This window comes from Sitodiplosis mosellana, unplaced genomic scaffold, assembly GCF_009176505.1.
Source record: "Sitodiplosis mosellana isolate CC-2019 unplaced genomic scaffold, AAFC_SMos_1.0 Smas_scaffold_6170, whole genome shotgun sequence".
NCBI classification, from domain to species: domain Eukaryota; kingdom Metazoa; phylum Arthropoda; class Insecta; order Diptera; family Cecidomyiidae; genus Sitodiplosis; species Sitodiplosis mosellana.
In genome coordinates this window covers 844,241-866,706 of record NW_022601411.1, presented here as the reverse complement: position 1 = coordinate 866,706, position 22,466 = coordinate 844,241, and the positions used below count along the sequence as shown (strand labels likewise).

The 22,466-nt window shown below is 38.3% G+C and overlaps 2 protein-coding genes across 18 annotated transcripts in view; one reads left to right on the top strand and one right to left on the bottom strand.

Moving 5' to 3' along the window:
• Window positions 1-17,353, top strand: part of LOC129576041 (dual specificity protein kinase splA-like) — a 20,820-nt gene extending 3,467 nt beyond the window's left edge. Inside the window, exons 1-13 of one of the 17 annotated variants that reach the window (XM_055460449.1) lie at window positions 1,558-2,183; window positions 4,115-4,425; window positions 5,164-5,441; window positions 5,581-5,748; window positions 11,333-12,052; window positions 12,288-12,386; window positions 12,506-13,241; window positions 13,383-13,454; window positions 13,978-14,140; window positions 14,565-14,760; window positions 15,274-15,416; window positions 15,725-15,911; window positions 16,084-17,353. In XM_055460449.1, the coding sequence (XP_055316424.1) occupies window positions 4,368-4,425; window positions 5,164-5,441; window positions 5,581-5,748; window positions 11,333-12,052; window positions 12,288-12,386; window positions 12,506-13,241; window positions 13,383-13,454; window positions 13,978-14,140; window positions 14,565-14,760; window positions 15,274-15,416; window positions 15,725-15,911; window positions 16,084-16,248 (2,985 nt within the window). In that variant the 5' untranslated portion in view covers window positions 1,558-2,183; window positions 4,115-4,367 and the 3' untranslated portion in view covers window positions 16,249-17,353. The other 16 variants (XM_055460452.1, XM_055460454.1, XM_055460450.1 and 13 more) reach the window with 16 other exon arrangements.
• LOC129576045 (MD-2-related lipid-recognition protein-like) lies at window positions 17,180-20,841 on the bottom strand. The gene is made up of 4 exons (XM_055460463.1): window positions 20,323-20,841; window positions 18,716-18,829; window positions 17,839-18,011; window positions 17,180-17,570 (listed from the first exon to the last, which is right to left on the bottom strand). Exons 1-4 carry the CDS (start codon window positions 20,423-20,425, stop codon window positions 17,472-17,474), a joined length of 489 nt encoding a protein of 162 aa, XP_055316438.1. The 5' UTR covers window positions 20,426-20,841; the 3' UTR covers window positions 17,180-17,471.
• Window positions 20,842-22,466: the final 1,625 nt, after the last annotated feature.

Here is a 22,466-nt window from a genome sequence, read left to right as displayed (position 1 = left end):
GAGAGAGAGAGAGAGAGAGAGAGAGAGAGAGAGAGAGAGAGAGAGAGCGAGCGAGAATCACTTGAACGCTGTTATGTATTCGAAAATTTTTAATTGTTGTTGCGTTGACCGAATGCGCGCGAATGTGCTCACGCGCGCACACTTGCTGGCTCATGTCACCATGGTTTCATCTAATCTCCAAGAATTTCCGAATAATTAAAAATGTGACGCGCGCATATTTTTCTCTCGCGCTCGCTTCTTTCGATGCTATAACAACCGTTTTCCGCTATCGCAGATCATTTTTCATTGTTAAACACAAGTAATTTTTTATGTAATTATTATGTAAAAAAAAAAATAAAATTTCTGCCGCCATTTCTATTGTGTTTTGCAGCCACCGGTGCTGTTGTATTTTCGGCAAGATTTGGTTTTAAACGATGTGGACGGAAAATTTCGGCTTCGAAATTATGTAGAAGTTTTTTTTATTCGTAATTATTCTACATTCTTCACACAAACAATCGAATGGAATGGAAAATGAAGTGACGAGTCTCGCCCATAAACAAAAGCGATTCCCTGGTGAATTTTCGGTGATGCTATAACTTCCGCTGGAAGTGTTATCGTTGACTGAATCTCGACTCTCGGCTCTCATGTACACCACACGTCTCTCTCTCTCTCTCTCTCTCTCTCTCTCTCTCTCTCTCTCTCTCTCTTGTATACACGAATTTTTTTAATTGCTGCCTTACTAACTGTAAACATCGGGTGTGACACGACTCGCAGCCAACGAGTGAGAAAGAAATGCTCATTTTTCCCATTTCCAGTCGGGGTTTTTAATGCGTTTTTTTCGGGTTTTGGAAATAATCGTTTTATATTAAATGTCAATTTGTTGCTTATTGTTGTTGACTCGTTTACTCGCTGTTGGTTTTTGGCTCATTTTGGGTGTCTTTACACTTTTTCGGTTTTATTCGCACTTTTACTCGATGAACGGCGCTGCAACGACGTTGGTATTTTTTCGTTGCTTTTTCACTTCTGAACTTTTTTTTCGGGCTCTACCATTGCAGAGTATGCTCGTGTTTACAAACAGCAATAATAAAAAGCAATAAATGTGTCTTTTGTTCTGTCTCTCAGTCCGTGGTGTCATGCAACAAGTGCACGGCATTTCGATGCGATGGTACATCGTGGTCGGTGTTGATCAAGGGGAAGAGTGTGTTTTTTTGGGTACCACTGGCTATTGGCCAAAGAGAAAGGGAAATTGGCTTGCATTTCGGGGCCGGGATAGTCAAAACAGAGAATATTCGTCACGGTGTCTTGATTTGACTTGCATTTATGAATATCTAAATATACTCGACTCTGCAGCACAATTTTTTCCAAACCATGCACCGAATTCACGGTGAGCTGCTGCATTTTAATCGGCGATTACTTTTGTAATTCCCCGTATATATCGTTTCTGTTGTTGTTGTTGTTTTTTTTTACGTGTAACTTGCACTTTTTTCCGGCACTTGTTACAATGGGCTCGTTGTGTGTGTGTGTTGCGTTGTTTTTGGTTTTCTTCTACTTCGACGTTATTCTAAAGTTAGCAGCGACAGGTTTGAGACTGTGGTTGTGCGCACAACACTGCATACATCGAGACAACGCATAATTTTGCTGAGATAGCGGCGTAGCAAGTGAAATGAACGAAGCGCGTACACGCAAATCCGTTGAAATGTCAGCGCAAAAGCCTTATTTCATATGATTATTTGTCGTAATATTTGTTATGTAAAGAGAGAGAGAGAAGCAGCAAAACAACAAAGTCATGCTTAGCCGCCCAAAGCCCATTGAATCGGTAGCATATATTTTTATGCTGTGTGTGGTGTAGTCGTGTGTAGGCGGGTGCGCAAAAGACACATTGCCAGCGGTTGCAGCCGAAACGTTGTGCTTGCGTATTTTGAGTGTGTGTACACAACCGGCCGAAAATGGTTCGATCTTGATCGCTAATCGACTGACCGACCCAATCTATCGGCCAAAAACTGAAGAAAAAAAATTTCGTCGACCCGTTTTTGTTCCTCTCTTCAAAATAGAAGTAGAAAAAAAATCAGCGGGATATTTGAAAATAATCGTGTGTCAGACGTGATTGTGAAGCTCAGTGAATAGAACCTGTGTTTGTGCGCTAAAAATTCGTGTACTCGATTAAATGGAAACATTAATCATTTCCATTCAGTTCTTTTTTTTCTGTTAGTAAATGGTGTTAACCTCTAAGTGATTGTGTGTGAGAGTGGATGTGAATGAGGTTCAGTTCAAATGAGGTCTTGGACTTAACAGATCTGACAACGATGAAAGATCATCGACGCAAAAAAAAAATCAACACAAACTTTCTATTTTGTAACAAACGATTCGAAAAAAAATCAATGTGCGTTCATAAAAATGGTGCTATTGTTTTCGCCATTGCAATGCTCGCGAGCGTGTGCGCCTCAATGAATGATGCAAAAATTTCAAAAACGTTAACTATGTGATGCAACATGCGCTGCTTTTTTTTCTACTGATAATCCATTTGGAAACAACGCATTCAATGCTGATATCATTGCATTGCTGCAAATACATTTAATTAGCCCTACGCACAATTGTGCTGAGAGATTTTGCTTGCTTTTTTTCGGGCTAAAAACATAATTTACAATTTGTTTTCCGTTTAACTTGGGTGTTTCCGTGGAATCTTTCGCATTTCGTTCACAATGCGAACTTCGCATTCAATTTTCACTGGCCAAAAAAGAACATGACGAATTAAGTATGCCACTATTCAACGGCAACCGGAGACCGTTTCTTTTTTGCCTTTGTTTTTTTTCTTCATTCTCACGATCATTTGCACTTTTGTGCCCGAAAAATTATCGCTTGAATATGTCGTTTTCTGCTGACATCAACTCATTAACATTTTATTAGCAATCCAATGTTCAAGCGTCGCGGACGCAAAGTCAGACACCGCTGCAATCACGTTGCTCGTGTACGCTAATTGAAACCAAAGACTCAGCTAATTATGCGATAAATTTTGCAGCCAATTCGAAGAGTGTTTGCCTTTTTTTCGTATTTCTTGCTGTCTCTATCTCCCTTTTTTCTCTCTTTTTCTCTCTCTCTCTCGCTCTACCTCTGTTCCTCTCCTTCTTGAGCATATTCACTTTTTCACTGTCCATAATGTCGTCAGTGTGAAAAATAAGTTCGTCAGTATGGTTTCGAATTTTGCTAAGCACTTTCTTCTTCTTCTTCTTCTTCGGTGACAAACACAGTCAAGCGTGAATTTTTTTCTCGTCAAAGCCGGCAAGTGTTATTTCAACGCAACGTGATTGTGCATCTCAAGTCTGAAATCACACATTTGCCATTGGTAAATTGCCAATTGATCCGAGGTTGTTAATTTATTGTCATGTGCAATAATCGACGCCAACGGTAAAAACCATTTAATTGTATAGGCCTAATCAAGTTTTAATTGACATGTTAAATAGGTTAATCGCCTGGCCCTGTAATTTCCAGCGCACGGTGGGTCGGACAAAGCAAACACAAAAAAGTGTTTTCCGTCTTTGATTTCCCCTTCAATGACAAGTTCAAACAAACAAAAGTTGATAATGTGAGGAAAAGTTTAGCAACTTCCAATTAAAAAGTTGAAGAATTCAAACGAATAACGTTGAAAAATGAGAAAAACAAACAAAGCAGCCAATAAAAAATGAAGAACAAAGACAAAAATTAAAGCGTTGAAAAAAAAACAGAAACAAAACCAAAATAAAAAAAACAAAATCAAAGAATTTGAACGAAAACCGAGAAAAATTCGGCGAAAAAGTTGATAAATTCCAAAAATAAAGCGATAAAACTTGACGAATTGAGCCGCCGTGGCAAAAAACAATAGCACCCATCAAATTGGCACTAATTGTGTTGGATTTCAAAGTGTTTTCGAGCCAATTTGATTGACCACATGACGACAAACATTTTTTTCTCCAATTTGTTTTTGGCAAAATGTAGTTTCACGTCCAAAACGAGGCATTTCCAAAAATATCTTTATCATGAATGAACCATTGAACCAACTCTCTCTAACTCGCACAATGAATGCGCCCAAATGTTTTTTTTATGATACCAAATTAAAATCGTATCGATGACAAATCGATTGCTAATTAATAATTGTTTACAGATAGTTTGGCGATTTAATAAAGGTTAAAAATTTAAACGCCGAAAAAAGAGACTAAATGAACGTGAAGGTGGTCGCCTCATTTGCTTCGATGGACACTTTGAATAGACTTGAAAATTAACCGAAAAATTAGTGACAAATTATTAACCATGATTAAGACATTTGATTGAATTTGGTATTTGGACCGAAACTCATTTAAAACATCGTTTAGGTGACTAGGCGAGTGCGAGCCGTCGCATTCAAACATTTGAGCGCCATGAAAGTGCGCACAGTTAGACAGATCAAACAACAACAACGCCACCAACGACAACAAGGTATCCGTATCGATGAATTAAAACACATTTATATCAACGATTAATTTTGCCTGAAAATGGATACACAACGATAACATTTGAAGACACAAAATTATCAAACAATTTTTTGACCGAAAGAAGCAAAACGAAACAAATTCGATTCGAATTCAAAGCGTTAAAAAATTCAGAATAAATTTCGAATCGTTCTTGAGTGATCATGTTTAGATCGCTTTTGCTGATTGTGACACAACAAGATTCCATAAACAGATTAATCAAGCGATTGAGACAGAGAAAAGAGGAGACGCTTTGAAATTCCAAATTAGAATCGTGAAATTCGATCGGCATTGTCAAATTAAAATGTTTAAATGTCAATAAAAATTTACCAAGAACGAATGCAAAGACTGAATTTTCTTTTGTGAATCAGTCTTTTTCTCTATTTCTCTCTCTTTCTCTCGCTTTTTCATGGGGAGAGAGAGGTCTCTATGTTGTGTTTCTACTTGTTTTAATGGGATCAATTAGAGTCAATTGTAAAAAGTTTGACGAAAAATGGTGAAATTTCGAATCAATTGAGAAAAATGGAATGCAAAAATAGAAAATGTCCGGATCAATGGACGAAAATGAATGAAAAATCGAGAACAATTGAAATGAATTGCGAAGAAACTTGAAGTGAAGACCAAAGAAAACTTCGAATTAATAAAAAACAAATTCAAAGTGAAACGTCTTTAAAAATGTTCATTAATTTTATGTGTTTCATTTCAGCTGGTGGCGAAACGTCAACCGCATCACCTGTTGGTGTTGGTGATAGCCCAGTGCAGAGTCAATCGTCCTATTTAACGGTTGCATTAGCCAAATTATCGTTAAAATCGTCAACGCTGAAGACTGAAACGTGTCCACCGTACAAAATGCCGCCAGTACCGTTAAATGAGAGCAGCAGCAATGCGTACAGCGATGCACAAATACCCGGCATGACACTCATCAATGATACACAGCCGAATGTTTCGTCGGTTTCCCTGCGAACACATTCATCAAAATTTCCGGTAATATATAAAACACGATACGAAGCCCCAACCATCATCGTGTTTATGTGAAAGTGAATTCTTGGATAATTCCGGAATCGTTTTGCATGTATGCGAAAATTGCAATTGATCAATATGTTTCAATTTCCGGTGTGTACAGATTGAACGCGAGCTGATACTGTCGAGTGACAAGGCATCATCGAAAATTCCATTAATGCATGAATCGCGAACACCATCTGGTGTACGTCGTACCGTTGGCATACCGCTGCTATCACGTCAACCCGCTTCCATTGCACCCGATCATCCACCAAAGCAAGCGCATGCATGGGTAAGTTGCTAACGGTTTTGGTTGTTTTTTTTTTCTCTCAGCTTGCAATTGCAAGCATAAAACCAAAAAAAGGACAACCAAGTCTTCAATGAACACGGTTGATCTCGAAAGTCGAGCGAAAAAAAGCCGTGTTATATTCAAGAAACACAACAAAAAATCGAAGTGTGTTCAAGAAGTGTGCTTCTGACGACGACAAAACAAACAAAAACGTGTGTGCTTCTTAAGAAGATCACACAACAAATTCAAATCTATTCGTATTAACGGAATGGTTTTTGTTTATTCGCGCGCAAAACAATCAAAATGCTTGATTGTGGTCGATGAAAGCAGAAAAAAAAAACAAAAACAAAAACAAAAACCAAATCAAATAATGAAGAAAACTCATGAGTAGCTCTCACGTAGCACCCGAAATAATATAAAAACAACGCCGTGTGTTAAACAGCATCGAGCTTTAAAATAAAAATCAAAATAAGACAGTAGAGCGAATTAAAAATTCAGCTCGGGTGCGAACGTAAAACCAGCGAGAAAGAGAGAAATAGATATTTGTCGCGGTTTTTTCTCTCGATCGTGTTTTTGTTTTGTTTTCGTCATTGCATTCACACTTGTTCACTTCAAACATTCTTGTTCATCTTTGTGTTTTTTTTTTCTTGTGTTAAAATGCTTTTTTCCCTGGCAGCAGTCGTAAGAAGACAGAAAAAAAAGATTCATTTTCACATGAGCTCACTGTTTTTCGACATTTCTTCGTTGCTCGTTGCTCTTTTTTTTCTCGTTCGCATTGCATACACTTTGGACTTGAAGTGATTTAATTATAGAAATAATGAAACAAAGAATAACAAATGAATGTGTATTTTTTTCTTCTGCCGTTGCAATACGTGGCCCACGTCGGAAAGGAGGGAGCCACACACGGCTGCTGATGGCGCAAACAACAACTACACTAAAATCGCACAAATTCACATAACATCTAATTCTACTGCACATGAAATTCGCACATTGAAGCCAAGAATAATTAATGTAGCGAGCTTTGAATTCACACATAATATCACATTTCTTTCAATGCATCAGGTGAAATTCATCATCTCTCTCTCTCTCTCTCGCTCTCCCTGTCTTTCTTTTGGAGTTTAGACAAATATGCACGCACGTCATTGTTGTCGCTACAGCGACGACGGTGGCGTCGTGATTTTAGTTGCATTTGATCATTTGATCGAAGTGTATTGCCCGTTGACGTGCTCTTACAAACGATCATTTGGGCTGTTTTTTGCTCGTTCCGTTGATTTGATTGTGGGTTTTTTGGTTTGAGTTTTGGCATTTTTGAAGAGGAAACAGTTGAACTTTGAATAAAACAGTCGAATTCTGAAACAAAAAAGTCGAACTCTTTGAAGAGAAAAAACGAAAAATAGGGGAAAAATGTGAAAAAAATTGAAAAAAATAAAAAAAATTGAATAAATTACAGAATAAAAGGGAGGAAAATACAGAAAAAAACGCGAAACAATACCGATAAGCTCAAAAAACGACCGAACTATATTCAAAAAGGAGGAAAAAAGAGAAGAAAATTCAAAAAGAAGAGAAAAACTCGAAACAAGTCTACGTTCAAAGGAGAAAAGAGTGAAAAATCGCTGTTCAACACTTCTGAATCGTTACTCAATTGCAACAATTCAGCCTAGTAACCGATCCATAGGTGATCATCGACGGTTTTTTGTAGTTCAACGAGGGTATAATAGTATTGCTCCGAATACGTGGATGCATCGGTCAAACATTCAAGTGAATGGGTTCGATGAGTTGTTTTGGACGTGGTTGATGTGCTGGGCGTGCTAGGAAGTTTGACTAGAAACTCATAATTGATTGATTGTGGCTGCAAATGTGCATGAATGATTTTAATGAATGTGATGCACATAAATATCTCTTACTCTGCGCTGACCGTGTGTGTGTGTATGTATGTGTGTGTCTTTGCTGTGGCCTCAGTGCCATTGCTGAATTCGACCGTTACAATTTCCGTTCCGAGCCAATAAATTTATGCATGCAAAAGTGCAGTGCGGTGAAGTGTGGTACCGGTGTTGTCTTTGTTCCAATCCAACTCGTTCACTCGCTCGCTCGCTGGCTCATTTGTTGTGTTTCGGCTATACCGTCGCCATCGTCCATTTCGTCTGCAGCCAAAGTGCATGTGCATCTTTCATAATATGCGTGTGCTGTGTGTCCGTCTGTAATATTTCAGATTTTGCCTTGTTTTCGATCATATTTTCCTTTACCTCTGCTGCTGCTGCTGCTGTTCGTTGTTTATCTTTCGTCTATCCGCATTTGCTTGGGCGAAAAAAAATGAAAGAAATGAGATCATGTTAAATGTGCATTAATGTTATGCACATTGGACGTTTTGCTTCCTCACTTCGGTGAAAACGAACGTTTTCGCACATCTTCTCGCTTTCTTTTGCGTTAAATCATCGCAGCAACGAAATACACAGCGAAAAAATAATGCAAAGCAAACTCATTCATCGGCGAGTGTGTGTGTGTGTGTATGTTGATACGAGTGGAGGGGGAGAGACACAGGCAACAATTTATTAAAAAAAAATATACGTAATCTAATTGCCAAGAAGTCGGGTTTTTTTTTTATACTCTCTTCATCATCGTTGTTGCTGCTGCTATTTATTTTTTTTTATTTTTTTTTTACGATGTTTTCGTTGCTATTTTCCACCTGACTCCGTGTGTCTCGGACTGTCTGCTTAGTTCTTGTTCGATGTGTCCGATTCTTAACGCATTCAACTCTCTAGCATTTCAGTTGAAACACTCAAACTTCTCACACTGATAAATTTTCATTCATTCGGATTGTGTTTCTTAGATAGAATTGTTTGTGTTTTTTTTTTCTTCGTTTTTCGTTTTCAAATCTCAATTTATTAATCTTCAACGAAATTGTTTTCTACTTCAAAGAATTTCTAATCTTCACAGTGTTGTGGTTAATTTTAAGTGCGTGATTCATTTGCGTCGACCTTTTCTTTGTCTTCAGAAACAGCAAAAATAACAAAAACCGCCCCATATTTTGCGATCGAAAATTAATTTTTCGACACTACGATCAAAAGTTCATTTCAAGAATTGAACCAAAAACCCAATTTTCATGCGGTTTTCAGTGTTTTCAGAGTTTTCTCTCTCGTTCTCTCTTACTTGCTCGCTTGCTCACACACTCGCTCGCTTCGTTCGCTTTTTTCGCTTGAATTTCGGTTATTATTTCGTGCGGTTTAACTTGCGCGCGCGCTTGCCCGCGATCTTAATCCAGTTCATATTATTTATTAATAATAATCCAGTTCGAAACGTGTGGCCATTTGTGTTTGTGATCTTGTTTTTTTTTCCGTATCGATTGCCAAATTTATGAGCGTCAGTTGAATGCGCGTGTTATAAAGACGAAGTAGGAAGAAAAAAACCACGTTGTTGTTAAATTTCAGTTCGAACAAATGCGTTCCGAAAAAAAAACCGAATTATCTAAAGTTGAAATAACGAAAACAAGACCATAACAACAACGAAGAAGAAGAGAAGAAAAAAAACGGCTTTTCAAGCCAAGAAGCACTCTCATCAAAAGAATAGAAACGAGAAAAAAAAAGTAAATGATAAATCAAGGCATGAGTTGAGCGAGCTGGCCGTGCTGGAGTGCGAAATAACGTTAGATGTCATTCAACTCTCGGTTTGGTGCGTCTTTTGTTTGATAATTCGCAAGAAAATTAATTGGCTTGAATTTTCCCTATTTTTCGTTCGCGTTTACATTTGTTCATTTCCACAGCGGTCGCGATAACCGCAGGTTCTTCAAAAATTTGATATGAATGTTGTGCTGTGTGTTGTTCTGGGAAGTTGGTCCAAATGTAAACACATTTGTGCTCTCCGGTACAGGCCCAGATAAAGTGCTGCTCGTTTAATTGGATTATGTATTCAGTGTGTTTGAAGAGTGATTGAAGGAAGAAAGCCACACTCACGCGAACAAATAAACGATTTTCGGTGAAAATTGCGCGAGAACACAACGAAAAGAGAACAATCGAAGCGGTTGATTGTGTGTGTGTGTGTGTGTGTGTGTGTGTGAACATTTGTTGCAGATTTCACTTGACGGTTTCGTTTACTGTACTCGCACACAGCATTCGCGCGCCCGCACTCCCTTCATTAGACAATAAATAATATAATTGTGTGAGTGAATGAGTGTACGCGCGCACAATAAAAGATCAAAGGGAAAAATCAAAGAGAACAAACAAAATAAACTAGAGACGGAGTGAGAGCGATCGCGAGAGCGAGAGAGTGAGAGAGGAAGAAAGAGGTATTTTGCGATGCAAAACAAGTGTGTAATTAAATTTTCTTTTTCTTTTGTTTCCATCGCTGTCGCCGTCGTCGTTATCGTAAGTACAGTGTCAACATAGGCATCCATCGTGTGAAGCATTTGCCAATTGCTGCACTGAGCCACCCAAAAAAAACTAACCCATTCTCTCTCTCTCTCTCTCACTCAATGAGAAACATCATAAACAATTGTGTATGTTTTGTGTATTTTCTCTCGGCAATGTGACCAAAATCTTAAGACTTAGCGCAGCTACAAAGACCCAAACTGTGAATATGATGAACTGCGATTCATTCAAATAATAGATAGTGTTTGTGTGTATGTGTATGTTTCGTTGTTGTTCAAACATCTTATCAAGTGTATGTCGAAGCCAGAGGTGATTTGTTTTTCGCTGAAGCATGGTGGAATTTGCACTGGAAAACGTAAGGCCCCTCCGTCAAAATACGAAACAACGAAACGAACGAACGAACAGAAGAAAAACAAAAATTGGTCTCTCTCTTTTTCTCTCTCTATATCTTGGTTTCAACTCTTCTTTATTTATTCACTGCATGCAATTAACTCAATCTGCTCGTTGCATGCATTTATACGTGGTTTTTTCGTTTCGTTTCGCTTGTCGCTTTGGCTGGAGCACAACGAACCTAGTCGTTAATAGACATGCAATAAGGCTGAGCCGAAAAAAAAGAAGTGTATGCACTTGTTGCTACAAGAAATTGTTACCTTGCTCGATTTTTGCATGTCTACCGTGGTTGTCGTCGCCATTGTTGCTGCCGCTGTCGTTGCCACTGCTGCTCTCTGCCCAGAGCAAACGTGTGCGCAAAGCATAACAAAGGAAGACGAAACGAAACGAAGAGAGAAAAAAAAACACGACCAAAATGCCGCGCGCGCACTCCTCAAGAATTACTATTGTTTATACAAAATTTAGATAGAGAGAAAGAGACAGAGAAGGAAAAACGAATACCTTTTTTGCCTTTTGCCATTTCATTCGTTCGGTTTTCGTTTCGAAGCACGCATATCAATTCGCATAGAACAAACTTTTTCAAGCACAATGGAATGTTTTACCCGTCGTATTTTTTTTCTCTCTCTCTTGGCACTCTCTGGCTAAATCCAAGCTGGAATGAAATAAAAATCCAAGCTGGAGCAAAATGTGCCCAATTCTTTTTCTTTTTTTTTGAACCAGGAGAAAAAAACTCGGATGCAAAAAAAAAAATTGATGCACATTTAATTGCACTCTGTTTCTAATGATAGTTTTTGTTTTGTTTTGCCTTTTTTTCTTCTGCTCTCATCTTTGTACAGCAAAATTCGCAACACTCGAATTCGCAAGAGTTATTGCAGCAAGCGAATCATCAGTCGATCCACCAACAGACGCAATCATCGTTGACGGGCGCAATTTCACGGACACCGGCCCGTTTGCCGGAAGATGTGACCGCATTGGCCGATCGTGACAATGTCGGCCGAGATCGAGACGGGAATAAAAATGCCGTCACCAAAACCTATCACACATTGAAAGATTTAATTTCGTCGAAATTCAAAAAGGACAATAACGATGTGGCCGATGAATTAAACAATGTGGTTGTGCACCAGCAGCAGCAACAACAACAACATCAACAGCAGCAGCAGCAGCAAACTGTGGGCAAATCACCAAACGATGACTTTCGCATGCCCCACACACCACTTCCATCGCATATACGTCAAATGCAAAATTTGAATCAATCCCAACCAAATATCGCACAGAAATCGAATGGTTTGAACGGCAGCAATGGGGGTGGTATTGGTGGCGGTATTGCACATGCAACAAATGGCGATGCACTACGAAAGAGCCAACAACAAGAACGGGCCGTATCACAGCCACAGCTTAATATGCCAACATTTGAACGACGCAATTCAACCGATATCGTCACCGATAGCGACGACGGTGGCTTCAAAAAGTTGGAACAATCTACACGAATCGTTCAACGACGACCACAAACAATGTATCATCTCTCAACACCACCAACTCAACCTCCGCCACACCCGGTAAGCAAGAGCTGCATTCTCTCTCTCTCTCTCTAACTCTCTCTCTGTGTTTTTTTACTCTTTCGACGAGCTTAGAACTCTCATACCTTCCATACTTTAAATATTATATTTCGATGCGAAAGGTGGAGAGAGGTAGGGAGAGGTGGGAGACGTGGTCTATTTGAACTCTGCATAATATATATTTCAATTCCATTTCGAAAACACAAATTAAAAATTTGCATTCAATTTGTTGCAGCCAACACAACATTACCAGTCATTTTCATCGCTGTTCCAACATCAATATTTGAATAATCAACCAAATCAATATCAACATTCACACACGCATCAGCATCAGGTGAGCTAGAGAGCGAGAGAGTAAATTCCATTATTAAATATTCAACATAATATCTATCTATTTCTCGGAAAATGGTTAAAATTCCCCCAATCACTAATTGCAATAATCAATATTTGCAGCAATCAAATCAAAATGGCACGAATGCATTTGTTGGCCGATTCTCGAGCCAAACGGAAATGTCAACGTCCTCGATATTGCAAACGCGTCAAGATGTACAACGTGCATCGTTCCAAAAACGTTTACAAGAATCCGAGGTGGTGGTACAGCATGAGAATACATCGCAACAGTCACAACAGCAACAACAACAGCAGCAGCAGCAGCAGCAGCAGCAACCGTCCCATCAACCAAAGCTACAGCCGATGCAACGAATGGAACCACGTCAAACACATGATCCAAATAAGAATGTGTCTGGGTCAGCGAATAGTTCGGACTATGACAAAAGCGGCAATCAAAGTTCAAATGTTGATTCGGGCCGAGGTAGTGCCGCCTATTCCAGTGGACGCAAACCTACACAGCTGGATACCGAAAGTTCTGATTCACCGTTGCGTGACGATACAAAAAACGATGATTCCGAATGGGTTGACATTGTCGATGCTGAATTACGACACATTTTAGATCCAAGCATGCAGGCACTGTCACTTCGGCCCGAAAGCACCGTGTCGGGCAGTGTATCATCAATGTCACCTCCATTACCACCATTGTCACCTGATAATAGTTCGTACAAAATTCCCAGCAATGCTAAGGAGAATCCGAAACAGGAATACGGCACCGATAGCTACAATCGACCTGGACGCGGTGCATCCGCTATTGGCCCATCCAGAGCCGGATGGCCCGGTTCGGCGATTCATAAACAAGGTAATTCACTGGAGAATATTTTATTTTAAAATTGAGGCATGCCTTTGACTTTATTCCAAACCAAGAGCATTTGACTCTTTTGGCAAACATTTTCCAAATCATTTCTAAATGAAATTGTATTTTGTTCCCCCCCCCTTTCAGGCGGCTCACATGGAAAACCATCGCAAAAGTTCTCAGGGAAAAAGCATGAACAAGCTGTCTTAAAACGACACTGTAAGTTGAATGTCAACGGCAGTATTTCATTCGAAAAATTCAAAGCAAACTCTCAGACTTTGAGGTTGATCTTTGAAATTGTGAACAAATTGCCCAATTTTATCGCTCTTGTTGACTAAAATATCTTAAATGCCTCATTCAATTGATTGCCTAATGCAAAATCCTAAGGGGATTTATCTCTCGCGAATGCTGCGAATGCATTCGCATTACAGAACAAAAATTCGAATGTTTGCGAATGCGACGAATGCGACTATGACAGCGAACTTGTGACTACATAATTCATTCGTTCATTCGTGTTTATGCATGCATTCGCAACGCTGCCGTATGATTTCTATATAAATATTCGCACTCACATTCGTGAGAACGTTCGAGAACAGCGAAATACGACTGCTATACGAATGCGAGTGCGAATGCATGGCACTGAGCGCGAATTTGTGAATAAAAATTCGAATGCCAAACCGACATAGAAGCCCCTAGGCAAAATCTTTAAATTGATAAATCCATTTTTTTTCTTTTAAATTAGTGTTTGGTTTGGACAATGATCTAACGTCAAATACAACACGTTCGCTTGATTTGGAATCGTTGCTGGGTGGTGCCTGGGGAACAGCGCAATCAGTTAGTGACTCCGAAACCGATACACAAGGAATTCGCCACATTCGATCACAGCTCGAAGGATTGGAGCATATGTACGTTTGTTCAAAACCACAAGCTAATTGCCTTATTTTTCAGCTTTTAATTGTTTAAATTGATTATTTCATTGATGCACTTAAAGCTTTGGACGCGCAAAAATGTTGTAAGAAAATAATGTTCTTTGTCTTACACTGAATAGCCAATGAAATGCGAACAAAATGCTTTGAATTGATAGGGTTTCTCATTAATTGTTTGAATAATTTAAGTTGACTAAACGAAAAAAAATGACCATTCAAACCGCTGATCAATTCAATACTCTTATTTTATTTCAATCACTTCCAAACAATAATAATAATTGGAACCTCCAAAAATTATAAAATTGGTTACCAGAAGTATTTTTGAGACGCTTAAAATAGCAATTTTAACAATTTTTGGAGGCTCCAATAATAATGAAAATAACAAAATTTCTCTTTCCAAAAGGTATGGCGAAGTACTAAAAATGCTTGGCACCAGAAATAATTTCCCGGGCCGTTTACAAGAATCGTTGCGAACGCGAGGTATTGGCATTCGACGTCGTCATGGCAGCCTGTCATCACTTCCATCCAGCTCAATCAGCGGCCGACCCATTCGAGATCGTCGACGTATTGATGAACGACGCAAAATTAAAGATGTTAAGGTGAGAACATGGAAAAAACATAAGAAAAAATTAAGAGAAAGGATTAGAAACATCGAGAAAAATGGAAATGAAAGTAAAAGACCTAAGAAGGAAAAAAAAATTTCAAGACATTTTTTTTTTAATTGAAAAAAATCGAATTTTGAATTTAAAAAAAATTTGATGAAGAAAAAATTCTGAGAAAGTTCAACTTCGAACTGAATTCAGTTGAAAGCATTGTTTTTGGATTAAAATTGATTACATTACTTTGAATAATGTTAATAATCTTTCCTAATGTACACGCAATGTATTCGAAGTATATTGGAATATGACAATTTTCGAAGTTGACCCAAAAAAAGAGGAAAAAAAAACTCTGAAAATCTCTGGAGATTTTCATTTGAATGTAAACTTTTGAGCTTTCTATTCATATTCCAATCTAGTTTGTACTCACTTTTTTTCTAATGTAGACCACAGTACACCACAGTCTGTGGCGTTCTTCGAATTGTTATTTAAACAATGTTCCATTTAAATCCACAGGGAATAAATAAGCGATTCCAAAGACTTGAATCACATGTGGTGACATTGGCTCGTAGTGTGGCGCATTTGTCATCCGAAATGCGGTCGCAGCACTTGGTGACGCAAGAATTGGAAAAACTTCGTGATGAATTCACTACATTGAGGTAAATTCAATAGAATACAATGCAATTCATTTCATGTTATGAATATTGATATTGAAAAGAGAACTAAACATGTGTCCATTATGGAAAAGTATTTAATTTGAATGAAAAAGGAGAAGAAAATTTCATACAAAAAAAAAAAACAAAAAACTTTCATACACAAAAAATTGAGCATCAATGGAAATTTGAACTTTTCATTAGAAATGCTTTTCACTGCAAAAAAAAAACATGTCAATTTGAAATGAATAGTATTAATACTCGTTAAAAACTTCCTTTTCTTAATTCGTCTGTTTGATTTTCATCCAAAATAGTCGAGCTCAAGCAGCTCGTACGCAGAATATGCATCGTAGTACGACGTCGGCTACTGCGGCTGTCAACAATACCATCGAACCGGAGCCGCCAAATCTCACAAATCCAAAGCGAGTGAAAAAATTGCAAAAATTCTTTGGCGAAGATCCACCGCTAATGAGACTGTTTCTGCGAAGTTTAGGCTATGAGGTAAAAGCATTGCGACAAAATGCGATTTTCACTCTCTTTCTCGAAATAAATTAACGAACCGAATAACCAATTTCATTTTTCTCTTTTTCTCTCCCTCTCCCTCTCCTCTCATGCTGTCCGAACACCACACACTCGCTACACACTTACACTCAACTGGCACACAAAACAACAGAAATATGCGAATCTATTTGAAGCGGAGCGAGTGGGAATGATTGAATTGCCGTACTTGGGTGAAGAGCGTTTACAAAAGATGGGCATACCGCTAGGCCCTCGTTTGCGCATTTTGCAGGAAGCACAAATTTCATTATGCAAAGATACAACGTTATGTATTGTTTGACTTAATCAATTTTTAGTATACATAGTCGACTATGCAAAGACTAAATGCATTTGTAAATTGTTCATATTTGTTATACGTTTAAGCGATTCGATGCTAGAAAGTGAGAGTGAGAAAGAAATAGAGCGAGAGAGAGAGAGAGAGAGAGATAGAGATACATTGACGTTATTTCAATTTCCATTTTTTTTCTTCTACATAAATGTACGTACGCAATTTGAAATTCACTTAAGCTAAATAGGAGCGAGTATTCAAGAGAGAAGATGCAAAATAAGACACATTATTTAAAGAGAAGCAAAAAAAAAATGATCGAGTTCAGTGGAGTTTTTGCAGTAATATAATTTGTATGCATTATAATTCAGTGGCTGTGTATGGGCGCGCGTATTGCATCATCATTATTGAGATGCAAACGTCCGGCAAAGTGATGCAACGGCAATATACTGCTGATACGTATCTGAAGCAGCAATGATATCAGTATCAGAAGCAGCAGTAACAGCGGAATAGAAACACTTAAAGCAACAGAAAGATTATAAAAATCGAAAGCCCACAGCATCAGCGCGTATTTCAACTTACCGAGCGTCAAGTTCGAAAAAACGCCACTATCACCACCGCCGCCAACGTCGACACTTTTTAATGCAATTCATTTTCTTCTCTCCTAACTCATAGTTTTCAGACACAGAAAATAATTTTGCAAATTTTTCACGAAATGATGCACCCGATTGGTACGTGAAACCACGGCTGACATCATTTCTTCTTCATCATCATATTCGTTTTTTTTTTTATTTGTTAGATCTTACTAAAAAGCACTTATATAAAATAGTCTAGGAGAAAAATCAAGCGCCGCAAGCGAATAAACAAACACAAAATTTAACAATTTTAGAGTATATTTTAGGCTAATAGAAAAAAAATATATGGTTTCAAAAAAAAAGAAAACACGTATATATTTTATATTTATTTCGGTGCTCTCTCGAAATGTACAATAGTTCATAAAATGTGGAGCATGTTTTTTTTTTGGTTTGTTTTTATAGGATCTTGTCTCACTTTTGTATTGTCACTAAAAAAATAAATTATATAAACATTTGAACCCAACGACATCATCAGCAACAACAAATGCGTAGAACAATTATTGAGTGCGGTGCGTGTGTGTGTGTTCCATGCTATTAAACGGAGTATGAGAGTGTGTTATGTGTTGTGTTTCATGTGTGTGTTTGAATGTGTTGTGTGCGGTTTCATTTGGTGAGCTTGATTTTGGTAGTGAAACAGCATCGTTCGTTGGTTTCTTCAGGTTTGGCTGCATTGCGTAGGACCCATCGAATCGTATACGTGCCCTGTGTGCGTGCATGTGCGTGTGTGTGTGTGTGTGGGAAAAACAAATCGACAGTTTAATCCATACATTTTCACAATTTCCAAATTTTCCAAATTCAAACTTTCCTCTCGTTTTTTTTATCTTGTTTCGAAATATGTTATTGGTTTTTCCCATTGCAAAGGTATGAAATTATTGTATTTCAATGCATTGGAAATTCACCGTATGTACACATTCCGATACGAGGGAAAAAAGCAAGAGAGTGAAAGAGAAAGATAAAAAGAGCTACATACCACTGGGAATTTTTTCGCCAAGGGAAGTGTATAGGTGTAGGATTGTTTGGTTGATGCTCGAATTGGACACGAGGTGAATTGGCATGCGTTATGCATATTCATTCCATTCAATGGTAGGTCCTCTTCATCATCCGCCGAAAACAATTCACCATGTGCGGTCGTTGCTTCCCATTCTATCCAGTCCCGAACAAATACATTGTCACCAGAGCATATCACCACCATTCGCCCCATCAATCGTCACCCCACCCACACCCGACATAATGACATGCAAAACATGTGAAATTCAATTTCAATGATGGGATTCAAAACGCACGAAACACGACCATGTGCAATTTGTGCGACCAAACAATGGCTGGAATTGCATTTTGGCTCAGCTGAATGGTAGCCGAAATGGTAATGCATACAGCATCCAGCCAACGGCTGGCATACACACTAACACACACATATGGTACATAATTTCAATAGTTTTATCGAAAACTGTAGTTTGACATACCGTCTGCATATAAATTCAATTGTATTTGACGGCTCATTCCCACTCTTTCTACCTATGTCCATGCTCACCTCACCTACCACTTTCGCTCTTTATGCTTCGATTTTATTTGTTCAAATTTTTCTCTCTCTCTCTCTCTCTCTCTCTCTCTCTCTCTCTCTCTTTCGTTTTTTTCCAAATTTGTTATCGAGTTTGCTAAAGGTACTCAACACCAGTTCAATTGAGAAAGGGAGAATGAGCGTGAATGAGAGACAGAGACAAAGGTGGATAGAGCGAGAGAGAGGCAGAGGCTGGGAGAATGAGCCACCGAATACAAAAAGCGTGAGCAAGGATAAAAAGAATCGGAGCAGAGGAAAAAAAAATCATTTTTTCGAAGTTGTTACTTACGCGTTGTGAAATCAAATGAAATGGTTGCCGTTTTGCCACGTTTCACTTTGCATGGTTTGTGCTCCTCTGATTCGGGACACGGCACGACCCTCACCTCATGCACCGTACAGTCTCCTAGAAGAGAGTGGGAAAGAGAGAGAGAGAATTGACTAATTAATATCGCGCGACCGACTGAGCCACCGAACGAACGAACGATGCACAGATTGAAACATTGTACTGGGTATTATTGGTGTTAAAATCATGATTACGATTATCATGGGGCTATTTATTGTTTGTTGCAGACAACTATCAACTTGTAAATATGTATCATCATTTCCGTTTTGATGCACGACCGCAAGCTCAGTCGAAACCAGCTCTCAGAATTTTATGCTCTTTCATTCAGGCAATGAATTGTGCGCTTCGGCACACAATTCATGCGAATTCAAAATAGGTCATAATAATAACTTCTAGGCGTATGGTAAACGCCGTTTGCAACCATGATTTTGGGAAATAAAACCAAAACCGAATCGGTTTTTAGTTGAGAATTTAAGTTACAACTTGTAAGCGGGAATGTGAAAATCGACAAACTTTATTTATCTACGGATAGATTGGCAAATGAGCACACGCGGCGCGTGTCACGCGCACACTCGGTGAGCCAAAGTTTAACTCCCAATATCGAGATACATCAAAATGTTTATCCAACAAAGTGTGTATAATGCTTGCAAACCGTCAACTGAATGGGACAGAGCTGAAACTAACTCATTCTGATGAAAATTAACTGATGGAATATGAACAAACCGAAACAAATCACATGATTCGAATGACTCTCATGACATCACGAGAGGATGAAATTTAGATTATTAACTATTTGATATTAAAAGTCATGACGTGATTTCGGATGATATGAATCTGAAGCTAGGAACTATGTATGAATGACTCATGTTGTTAGTTTTGAATCAAAACTTTTGTTGGTGAATCTAAAAAAAAATCGTAAAAATGGTAAGTCCTCGACACATAAAAATCGACATGAAAAAAAAGAAAAAGGAAAAAAGAAGCGGAAAAAATAACGATATAAGCATGGAAAAGAGAAGAATGAATTCCCAATGATGAAAGAATGTAGAAATGAAAATAAAAACCGACGAAATTATCGTCTTTTTTCCCTAAAAGTGGAAAAAAGGCTAAAACGATACAAAAATGAAAAAAAGAGCTGAAAAAATGGAAAAATTCCTCGAGAAAAAAATGGTACAAGAACTGCAAAAGTTATTTAGAGCGTATCTATGTCTTATCGTATTGAATTCGGGTTGAATTCTGAACTATCGCCAAATGCAAAGAAAAAAAACGAATCCAAAAGCCAAATGTTTCGCTTGCGAAAATAACAAGTTGCGCCACTGCAAAAAAACTGGATTTAACCGACAAAAACTTCGCAGATACATTGAATGGATTTTCATTTTTTCGTCGTCGTCGTTGTTGTTGAGCATTTGAAATATATGTTGCAAGTGAATGGTAAGGAAAAAAAAACGTCTCTCTTTCGAGATGCATTATGGAAATTGGATGTTGGTAAAGAGGGAGAAAAAAATTGGAAAATTGCATTGAAAACAGAGAGAAGAAACGTCAGAAAAGTACGGTACCTGGATTCGATTCACAAGGTGCATGTTGAACATGTTCAGCGTTTGAAATGCACACTAACCACGTTAGACTCAGTGAAATCAGGTAAAATTTATATGTTGCCATGGCCACTGCCTTTTAAACCTCTTCACCTTTTGTTTTGCTGTTCACTTTTTCTTTCTGCAGGATTTGTGTATAATTAATTTTTACACTCTTTTCTCTTTTTCTCGTCGCGTCTTTTTTCTTTCTCTTTGTGATTTCTTTTTCGTTTTACCGTCTCAAAACTCGTAAAATCCGAAAGCAATTTCAATTATTATTGAAAATTATTCATTTAGCAAATGAAGCACAATTAAATTTTGTTTGAATTAATTTTTTGGTTCGGTCGTCGTGATCGGAGGGAAAAAAAAAGCTCAAGAACGATAAGCTGATGAACGAAAAAAACCCGATGACGATGATGAGCGATGAACTAAACACATTCGAACGATTTGAATCGAAAGAAATAAATAAACGGCCGAGTTTGAATTGTGGTGATTTTGAATCACGACGACGACGACGATGATGATCAAACCAGACGATACAAGATATTATAAGCTCTAATCGTGTCATTGTAGATGTTATGCCCATCATGGCACGTATGATCCCGAGCGTTGCGAATGCGAGTGTGACCGAGATGCAAATAGCGGTCCCAGTTCATTTTATTCACCGTTTTCTTCTTCTTTTTTTCCATGAATCAAGCGACGAAAGACGACCGAGACGCAAGAGAGAAAAAGAGACACATGAATTGCGTCTCGTTAGATCAACGCCACTGATTGACGGGAATGTATTGTTGTTGTTTGGCACATTTAACCCGATTTGAATGATAAATGCTTTGTTTTCTCGCGACTTACTAACCAATCCAAATGCACCCGTAGCTTATCAATGCATAGAAAAATTGGTGAGATGCGAGAAGTTTCGCTTTTGTTTCGCTCGACCACTTTTTGCAGTAGGAGATTTTTTTCATGCCTTTTTCGGTTTGTTGGGAAGGAATGCGAGAAATTGAATAGAAATATTCATGGAAAACTTAGATTTTCCGAAGAAAAAAGTCGATCGAGAATAAAATCCACCAAAAAAAAAATTTCGATTCATTTTGGCTTCGATTTTGGCTGATTGACAAGAATTAAAAGGCGAAAAATGAACTGAGATTCGATGAAATTTCAAAAAACCGATTGAAAAAAAAAGCCTTCGAACAAATGCATTTTGGAGACATTCAACATTCAGAGCTTGAAGCTTCCTTCAAGTCATGAAATGCATATTGAAATCAATTGAAAAATCACAATTCGTTCGATTGCCATCATTTCGTTCCAAAGACTACGAGAAGCTGCCCGAACATGATTTCGTCTCCATCATGTTCGGAATGGAATTTTTTTTTTCGGAAATTGCAAAATTGGAAAAATTAAATGGCCAACACACAAAACGTAAACTTAAACGAAACCTATTTAAACGCATTTAGTTGATTCTAACTGCAATTTCCTGAATTGAGTTCAAAACAATTCCTCTCTTCGTATAAGCCAATGATTGAATAAAAGTAAATTTGTTGATAGAAGCGAGCGCAAGTGTGCGCGCGTGAGACTGAATGTCTTGCTGTAAAATCGCTCAATAAAGACCAATAAAGATTGATTCTCGGAGTCTCGCTCATTCGGTCGCACGCGCACTCTAGGGAGTTCGCGTTTGGCTTCTGCCGAAAAAAAAGAAGCTATCATGCACATTTTTGACACTCTTCCGTGACTATTCATCGAAAGAGTCGAAACGGCCGAATCACGCTCATGTTATAATTTGGCAAACTGCAGTGTGTGTCTAAGCGGGTTCATCGATACCCGAGCCCAGTTGCGATTATTTCACTTTCCATTATAGATAGAATAGTTGGAGAACATTCCATTCGTTCAATTGTTTGCATTGTCATCACAACGCATACATTACACAATAAAGCGAGCGAAGAAGAAGAGCGAGAGCGAGGGAGACGTGAGCAGAGGCAGCGAGAGAGAAATACACAAGAGAGAGAATAGAGACATCAAGAGGCAGATGCAAAGAGACAGTAGGACAAGTGGCAAGAGACACAGCGGCAAATCAATTTTGATCATTACTCATAAAATCGGGCGCATCTATTTAAAGTGGCTAAGCCACGAGAAAC